This window comes from Xyrauchen texanus, chromosome 1 (assembly GCF_025860055.1).
Source record: "Xyrauchen texanus isolate HMW12.3.18 chromosome 1, RBS_HiC_50CHRs, whole genome shotgun sequence".
Lineage (NCBI taxonomy): Eukaryota > Metazoa > Chordata > Actinopteri > Cypriniformes > Catostomidae > Xyrauchen > Xyrauchen texanus.
The window spans coordinates 58,799,262-58,808,900 of record NC_068276.1 but is presented as its reverse complement, the minus strand read 5'-3'; the positions used below and the strand labels follow the sequence as shown (position 1 = coordinate 58,808,900).

Here is a 9,639-nt window from a genome sequence, read left to right as displayed (position 1 = left end):
AAGGAGCTCCAGCGGTTCCTGGGTTTCGCCAATTACTACCGGCGTTTCATTAGAGACTTCGCCAAAATCGCCGCACCCCTCACTTCTCTCACACGAGGCAACCCAAGTTCCTCACCTGGAACACACCCGCCCGACAAGCCTTCCAGGCCCTTAAGGAGGCCTTCACGACCTCCCCAGTCCTGCGGCAGCCCGATCCCACTCTCCTGTTCGTGGTAGAGGTAGATGCCTCTGAGGTAGGGGTGGGGGCTGTACTCTTCCAACCACACGGGACTCCTGCCAAGTTATACCCGTGTGCGTTCTACTCTCACAAGCTGTCCTCCCCCGAACAGAACTACGACGTCGGGAATAGAGAGCTGCTGGCCATCAAGCTGGCCCTGGAGGAATGGCGCCATTGGCTGGAGGGCTCTAGGTTCCCCTTTGTCGTTTTCACCGACCACAAGAACCTAGAGTACCTCCGCACCGCCAAGAGGTTAAACCCTCGACAGGCCAGGTGGGCTATGTTCTTCACCCGATTTCACTTTACCGTGACTTTTCGTCCGGGCTCCCAGAACCTCAAGGCGGACACACTTTCTCGCCTGTTCAGCCATGGCTCGGAACCCCCTGAGTCAGAAACCATTCTCCCCACGTCGTGCGTCGTTGCACCCGTTCAGTGGGAACTGACGGAGGCCATCCTGCAGGCTCAAGGCGACGAGCCCGCACCTCCTCAAACCCCCCCAACAAGGTATATGTCCCCGCCATTATTCGCCCTCAAACTGATGCAGTGGGTACATACTTCACTTTGTTCTGGCCACCTGGGAATTAGGAGATATTGGTGGCCCTCACTCAAAGACGACATTCACGACTTTGTCCTCTCATGTCCTGTCTGTGCCCAGTCCAAGACGCTTTGTCACCTTCCTGCAGGTCTCCTCCAGCCGTTACCAGTACCTGACCGACCGTGGTCCCATATTGCTATGGACTTCATCACGGACTTGCCCCCCTCCGACGGCCGGACCGAGATCCTTGTGGTCATAGACCGTTTTTCAAAAATGTTCCGCCTGATTCCTCTGCCCGAGTTGCCCAACGAGACACAACTGGCCAACCTGGTGATCACCCACATCTTCCGTAACTTCGGTATTCCCGAGGAGATCACCTCTGATCGGGGTACCCAATTCACGTCTCGCTTCTGGCGAGCTTTCAGCGACAGGCTGGGTATCCAACTCAACTTCTCCTCGGGATACCACCCCCAAACCAATGGCCAAACCGAGCGTCTCAATCAAGAGATAGGCAGGTACCTGAGGGCCTACTGCGCCCAAAACCAGGGCAGTTGGCACACCTACCTCCCCTGGGCCGAATACGCCCAGAACAGCCTTGTCAGCTCATCGACACACCTCACCCCCTTCCATGCGTCCTGGGCTACCAACCACCTCTGTTCCCGTGGGAAGCTGACCCCAGCGACGTTCCAGCGGTGGATGCCTGGGCCCAGAGGAGTGCCCAGGTCTGGAGAGCCACCCATGACCAGATACAACGTTCCGTTCAAACCCAGAAGGCTAAGGCAGACCGCCGACGCCGTCCTGCCCCCCTGTTCCATCCGGGTCAAAGTGTTTGGCTCTCCACCGAGACATCCGTCTCCGGCTCCCGTCGAAAAAAACTCAGTCCCAAGTATGTCGGCCCTTTTAAAATTATTTCACGCATTAACCCTGTCACATACAAATTACTTTTACCACCCCGCTACAAAATTTGTCCTGTGTTTCATGTTTCCCTTCTTAAACCAGTGCACTACAGCCCCATGTTTCCACCCACGGCAGCCCAGATACCCCCTCCACCACTCGATGTCGGTGGTCAACCCGCCTATACGGTCCGGGCTCTGCTAGACTCCCGGCGTCGGGAGGCGAGCTGCAGTACCTGGTTGACTGGGAGGGCTACGGACCTGAGGAGCAGTCGTGGGTACTGGTCAGAGATGTCCTGGATCCAGCTCTTAAGCTGGACTACCATCGCCAGCATCCCGATCGTCCCGCACCACTTCCCAGAGGTCGCGCTCCTCGCAACCGAGCGGCGGCCGTCAGGAGCCATCCATAGCAGAGGGGAGTACTGTAACGAACCCCGCTCCTCGGTTCAGCCCGCTCCCTCGAGCTCACACGCTCGTTCTGCTCCCTCGAGCTCACTGCGCTCGTTCTGCTTCTTCGAGCTCACATGCTCGTTCCCAATCTCCCCTCGGGCTCACATGCCCGCTCCCAATCGCCAGAGTATTGAATACACCTGCACTCGTCTCAATCACCCCTTCATTGTATACACCTGCACTCGTCCCATCACCTAGTTATTCGTTTCACCTGCACCGCTCGTTTGTTCCCCTATATTTATCACGACCCTTTCGTCTCACTGGTGTTGGTTATTGTTTAGTTACCCCTTCGCTTTGCCAGCTCTAGTGTTCCCCTAGCTCCCCTGTTTATTCTACCTGTTAGTATTACTCGCTATTCTGATTCTGATTATCCGGCTTCGACCTTACGCTTTCCTCGACCACTCTATTTGTAGATTTGCCCCTTTGCCTTATACTGATTCCCCGGCTTCGACCTTACGCTCCCCTTGACTACTCTTCTTCTGGATTTTCCCTATTGTACTTTTGCCTGCTCTTAATAAAAGCAGTTTTCATCTACATTGTGACTGTCTCTTCTTGTGCGGGTTACACTAAGCACACCCTGCTAAATAGATCCGCTCAACCAGCATGAAATTCCCATGATGGTCTAGGCTGATTTATGCTGGTTTGCTGCTGTTCTAGCTGGTGGACCAGCATTGTCTTTTTGATGAAGATGGTTATGATAGTTTATTACCCAAAACACAACATAAGCTGGTGACCAGCAATCCTGGTCTTTTCAGCAGGGCAGTTTGAGATATTGTTGAGAAAGTTGTTGTTCAGATGTCCTATTTACTTGCTGTTTTTGGAAATGTTTCAGTTTTGAGATTGCTCTTGCCATTTTCGTATGTGACGTGCATCAGATGATCATATCTTTCAGGATGCCTGTGTGACGTTAAGCCTAATTTCCTCTCTCAAGTGTCTGTAAAACAAACTCTATTTAACAGGGTGCCAAGACTCTAGTCCATTAGTCTGTCCAGAGAGTTAAGAGATATCTTTTACTCTTTCTGTTGTTTCTTCCTCCCAAATGCAGATTTCAAGTGCCTTCCTTCAAGTGCAGCACAGGTGCAGCACTCCACCTCTAACCACTTCACTCTCTCCATTAAAGAGAATGCCATCTTAAAGGTCTGGCTTTTTAGATTAGCCTCACGTTCACCCGAACATCTAATGAGCTCCGCAATCCTTCTACTCAACATCCCTGAGAGCAATGTCTGTCTTGCCACAGATTTCATCTTCATACCATAATCACGGAGTGTTATTTTGCATAAAAAACAACTTCGAAATGACCACAATTAGCATAAGAACAGAGGTTGTTAAGTAGGTTTAATGTGTTTTTTGACTTTGACTTGATTCATAAAAGTACTGCACATCAGAGATGGTTCTCAAGTGATAAAGGACAGCATCATGCTTTTGCGGCTGTGCACCTTAAAGGTGAAGTGTGTTCAGAGCTAACTATCTGTTTTTACTGTAGGTCGATTCCTTCAACAAATTGAAACACTGGCACTGTGGCACTAACAAAACATTGCTCTGTTTGCCTGACATAGCAACACTGGCTCAGTTAATGGCATTTGGGGCAGGACTATCTGTTTGCACAACCAATGGGAGGCGGAGGAGGGTTTTCATGCATTGCAATGGAATCCATTAGATGCCTTTAGTGCAGAAATAACACACTTCACCTTTAAATTAGCCATGTGACACAAATATTGCATTGACATTTGTAAAGAATTGGAAAGTTATACCTATAACAGGTCAATACAGGAATAGTTTAATTGTCCTATCCATCAGATCAGGCATTTGCAAAAAACATTTGACCTCCAGAACAATCTTCAAGCAGTACTTCTTATAAACGTATACGAAAAAGGTTAATGATGTATACATAAATTTGGAAAATATAGAAAATTAAAGGTGAGCTTTTTCAGTGTTGTTGTATCACTTTTCTTTTTAGACCTTAAAGGTTAAACCTAAAACGCCCCTTATAATTACTTAAACACTCATATCACACATGCATTGGACAATTTAAAAAAATATATATATAAAAAAATAGAACAAGAATAAAACAGAAATAATAAAATGTAAAAATATATATATATTTGAAAAAAATGCATTAAATAAATTAGCCTGCTCACTGAGCATTTCAAAGTTGAGTATTATGAACATTTCTAAATATCTCTGAGTGAATGGGATGCAGGAGTATTAACGGTTATCCTGGGCTGTAGAACATGTTCATGGCATTCCCATTTAAACTGCAACGATGCATCTGCCATCTGAGAGGAGTACACGGCATCAAAGTGGTCGCTCTGCTCTTCAGCGAATATGTTTTTCCAATCACCGATTTTACCTTGAGAAATTAAAGATTACAAGATTCAGAGGAGGAAAACTGCTTTAAAATCTTAGATGCAATATATGAAAAAGACAGAGCTGAGATATAATATGTGTTCATGTGTGACTTTTAATGTCAGATTGAATGTATTGATTGAATGTCAATCCATTCTGGGATAAGGGCTGACTCCGGAAGGTGGTGCGGGAGAGAGAGATCGTTTACGGACATGTCCGTCATGTGTGTGTGTTTGTGTCTTTCTAAGTTTATCATTACAAATATTATTTATATTGAAATGTCGGTTCTCGCCTCCTTTCCATTGAACTGTTTTACACAAACACACATGACGGACATGTCCGTAATCGATCTCTCTTTCCCGCACAATCCTCCGCAGTCGGTCGTTTTCCCTCTCGGAGGCTTGATTAGCCTGATAAGGGACCATATGCCACAGACCATATGTCAGATTTCAGTATGGGAATATTCCTTTTCAACTCCTCTTTCAATTACCTCATTATCAAATCTGATTACACTGGTAATGGATAAGGAAAAAGTCATGGAGGTGTTTGTTCAAGTAATATTGAAGAGACATACCTTTCCTCATGAATTTGCCCTTGCTGTGGTCCATGATCTCTTGAGGGATGAGGGTGTAGTTCACCATGGCATTCTCCTTCATGCTGTTGAAACTGCAGTACTTCTGAGCAGAGGTCAGCTCATCCTCGGTTAAAGAACACATCAGGTAACGGCTCACTTTCTCAAGAGAACCATGGAGATCCTGAGGAGAGCAAATTGAATATCTCAATCAAAAAATTCAAAACGATTAAAGTTAACATGAAATCAGAACTGACCCTATTTACTATCTTAATATGTTCACATGGTATTATTGTGCACCATTGGTGCACGTTATTGTCTTTGTAATATTTCATCAAAATGTAATAGCTTCCAACGTTCCAACTTTTTAACCCCTCCCAACCAATCAAGTGGCTCCATTCTGGTATGTAATGACTACTTTCACGATACAATCAATTTCCAATGGATAACATGCCAGGTTCCACCCTACATCTTTTCTTAAAGGAATAGTTCACCCAAAAATGTTAATTTGTATCATTTACTTATCATACCATCCCAAATGACGATCTTCTGCAGAACACAAAAAAAATATTTTTAGAAGAATATTTCAGCTCTGCAGTTCCACACAATGCAATGCAAGTAAATGGTGAGCACAGCTTTGAAGGTCCAAGAAGCACATACAGGCAGCATAAAAGTAATCCATACGACTCCAGTGGTTTAATCCATGTCTTCTGAAGTGATCAAATCGTTTTAGGTGGGAACAGACCAAAATATAACTCAGTTTTCACTGTAAATCTTGATATCAGCAGTCTCCTTGGTGATCATGATTTCAAGCTCAATTACACTTCCTAGCGCCATCTAGCGCTCTACGGGTGCGTCAGAAGTGTAAGTGTAGGAAGTGTAATCGAGCTTGAAATCATGATCGTACAGTGATCATTCAGTGTAAAGTGAAAAATTAGTTGTCTATTGGGCGGCTGTGACTCAGGTGCTAATCACAGGGTTGATGGTTCGATTCCCGGCCCACATGACTGCACATGCCGAAGTGTCCTTGGGCAAGACACTGAACCCCAAGTTGTTCCCAATGGCAGGCTAGCGCCTTGCATGGCAGCTCTGCCACCATTGGTGTGTGAGTGCGAGTGTGAATGGGTGAATGAGACGCATCGCTTTGAATACCGCTAAGGTTTTAAAGGCGATATATAAGAGCAGACCATTTACCATCTATTCAAAACCGATTGGATTGCTTCAGAAGAGTCATGTGCATTACTTTTATGCTGCCTTTATGTGCTTTTTGGAGCTTCAAAGCTTTTTTTGTCACTATTCACTTGCATTGTATGGACCTACAGAGCTGAAATATTCTTCTAAAAATCTCCATTTGTGTTCTGCAGAAAAGAGAAAGTCACACACATCTGGGATGAATGAATTATGAGAGAATTTCTATTTTTGGGTGAACTATTCCTTACAATATCCAGTTTCACTCTGAATGGAAATACTGTATGTCAGATTACATAAGTAAAATGGGTTCTGAATGTTGTTTCCGTTTAATCATTTTTCTCATATCATAATTTTCACCCTCCAAGCAGCTCCGTATTATACCGCATCTTCTCAAGTTATCTGACTTAATCTGCATTCCTGTATGTGATCACAATATGAATGGCTTTGCTCTTAAAGTTAACATACCTGCCACATTTCCTCGTATGTGATGTAAAGGAAGTTCACATGGCTGGCCCAACCCTTGACGTGATCAAACCAAGACCCATAATGCACTGATGGAAAAGAAGCGGCATACATTATTACAAGTTAATAAGTTGTAAGGAACAAAAAAGTTGACATACCATACCACAAAATAATAACTTGCAGATAATGTACAGTAAACATCAACTAACCTGTACCCTTCAGGAACGCACTGAGAAACTCCGAGAATGAGCCTGGGTCAGGGAGAAAGTTGGCCATCTTGTGAAAGTGATAATAGGACACAACCACATCTTTGGGATTTCGAGACACATAGATAACCTGAGAAAGGGCAAACATTTATAAATTCCAGGCAAATTCATGAAAGAAAGATTTGGGGATAATATTGTTAATAAACAGGTTAATTTCTGATAATGCACTGCATCCTTTGTGGTTCACCCATCTACTCACCTTTGCTTTCGAATCTTGCAGAGCTGGTGCCAATAGATGGTAAGGCAGGTGTGTAGTAATAACTCGAGGCCCCTTAGAGGCTTCCAGAACTTTTGGGCAGTAGTACTGCTCAAGCCACGGTGCACGGGCCCAGTTAGGCTGCGTTTGGGCTATAGTTGGGTCACCTTTACTCAGGACTAAAGTGATGATTTCCTGCATCCACGTGGTTCCTATAAAAATTCAAGGGAATGAGAGGATGTAAATTATTAAAAGTCAAGACGAAAATATCTTGCTAGTCAAAAAGAGGTCACAAACTGCATTTTTTAATACCTCCTTTATGTAAAGAAATTAAATAAAGGCAAAAATTGAGGTTACAGTAAGGCAGTGGAAGTAAATGAGGCCAATCCATTGATGCTAAAATACATGCTTTTTCAAAAGTATAGCCACATGATGTAAACAGTATATGTTTTAACATGATTTTTGCATGATAAATCTATTTTAAGCTATCCAATAATGCAACTCTGTTGCCATGATGACGAAACCTTTTGATCCCAGTTTTGGGATCCCCATTCACTTCCATTCTGTAATGTCTGTTATACTGTAACCATTTTTTTTTTAAGGTAAAAAATATTGTCTATCAATATGATATAATATAACATTGCATACATTTTTACTCTTGTAAAACCCCTTGAAACAACAACAAAAAATGAATACAGAAAAAGCGTCATTATTACCTGATTTTGGGTAGGAGACGATTACAGTATCTGTGTCCTGAAACTTGAAATTGGTGGCATAATTCAGGGAGTCTTGTGTGTGCATGTGTCCTGGAAACAGGATGTTTTGAAAAGTTTCGGTGACATCTAGTCGAGCCATCTCTGCACGTGTGAGTTCGTAAAAGGAAGAGAGAACAAACCGTCTGAAGCTCTGAAGAACGTGTTAAAATTCAACTTATATATTATGAGATAAATAGGAAGTGCCGTGATGTCACTAACTAATAGGCTGTATTCAGAAAGGGGAATTACACAAGCATGGTGAAATTCCAGAGAAACCGGTTACCTTGGAAAAGAGTACATTATAGCTGTGACGGTGCCAAAGCGAGAAGTTGTCATTTTTTTACCCCCTCGTTTGATCATTATCTGGACAAACTCCACACATGCCGCAAGCTTTACGCATTTACTCAGATTTAATCAAGATTTTATCTTTTTTTTGTTTTGTTTGTGATCATGTTGCCAAGTGTACACCACGTTTTAAGAGACCAGTGACAGTGTTGGTGTTCATAATAGTTGCATGCACCTTTAACTTGAAGGATATAAATTAAGAGCTTTATAAATAATCTTTCAGGTTGATCAGAATCAGCTTTATTGCCAAGTATGCTTACACATACAAGGAAATTGTCTTGGTGACAGAAGCTTCCAATGCACAACAATACAAAAACAGCAACAAGACATAGATAATAATAATAAAAGAAAAGTATATATATATATATATATAATTATACATATACATACATGCACACAGACACACACCTTCATACATACACACACACTTACATAGTGCAAATCTAAATCAAATCCGTTATATAAAGAACAAAAATACAGTGTTATGTACAGTGCAAAAAGTTTTTTTTCCCCCTTTGTATGTAATGGCACAAGTGGATATGTTAGATATTATAAATAGACTTAAACTGTGTATTACACATAATTATTGCTCAATGGGGTGGTTTTAACTGTTCATGAGAAGTATAGCCTGAGGGAAAAAACTGTTCCTGTGCCTGACGGTTCTGGTGCTCAGTGCTGTGTAGCGCCAGCCAGAAGGCAACAGTTCAAAAAGGTAGTGGGCTGGGTGAGTGGGGTCCAGAGTGATTTTTACAGCCTTTTTCCTCCCTCTGGAAGTGTACAGTTCTTGAAGGGGGGGCAGGGGGCAACCAATAATCCGCTCAGCAGTCCAAACTGTCAGTAACTGAAACAGTAATCAGTAACAACAATCCCCTTATGAAAATGTTCACTAACTCATATTATTAAAAAAATTGGAGTAATGTTGTTTTTTCAGCTATTGACAAAGAAATAATAAAAAATGCAAAATTCCACACCTTCAAGTATTTAAAAATATCAAGTATTTTATTCTGTTACATTTATACTTATAAAGCTACTCAAGTTATTCAGCCAAAAGTAGTGAGTGGTTTTCTCATTTCCTTGTAATTGTTGTTTGATTAATAGCCTTTATATGACATAGCCTACTAGACATTGATCAATTCGGTTACATGTGCACTTCCAAGTCCAACATTTTGATGCAAATACACTTTTTGTCCCACTGTTTAAGTTCACTTTAGACATAAACGACTGCGTTTACATTAAATCTTCACCAAAACGGGTACTTGTGCATTTGATCATTTGATCGCAATAGCGCTCAAACATTAGCCGCCTGTCAATCAAACAGTGCACAGCTACAGACGTCAGGAAATAAAAAGTCAATCTTTTATATTTAATCTAGATCAACCAACCAGTGGTGCTCTTGCTATCGCGATTGATGT

At 42.8% G+C, this 9,639-nt stretch overlaps 1 protein-coding gene across 1 annotated transcript; it reads right to left on the bottom strand.

The window, feature by feature from the left end:
• Positions 1-3,413: 3,413 nt before the first annotated feature.
• Positions 3,414-8,066, bottom strand: LOC127644861 (sulfotransferase 2B1-like). The gene is made up of 6 exons (XM_052128273.1): positions 7,844-8,066; positions 7,131-7,339; positions 6,875-7,001; positions 6,669-6,754; positions 5,016-5,196; positions 3,414-4,445 (listed from the first exon to the last, which is right to left on the bottom strand). Exons 1-6 carry the CDS (start codon positions 7,980-7,982, stop codon positions 4,267-4,269), a joined length of 921 nt encoding a protein of 306 aa, XP_051984233.1. The 5' UTR covers positions 7,983-8,066; the 3' UTR covers positions 3,414-4,266.
• Between the last annotated feature and the right edge of the window lie 1,573 nt (positions 8,067-9,639).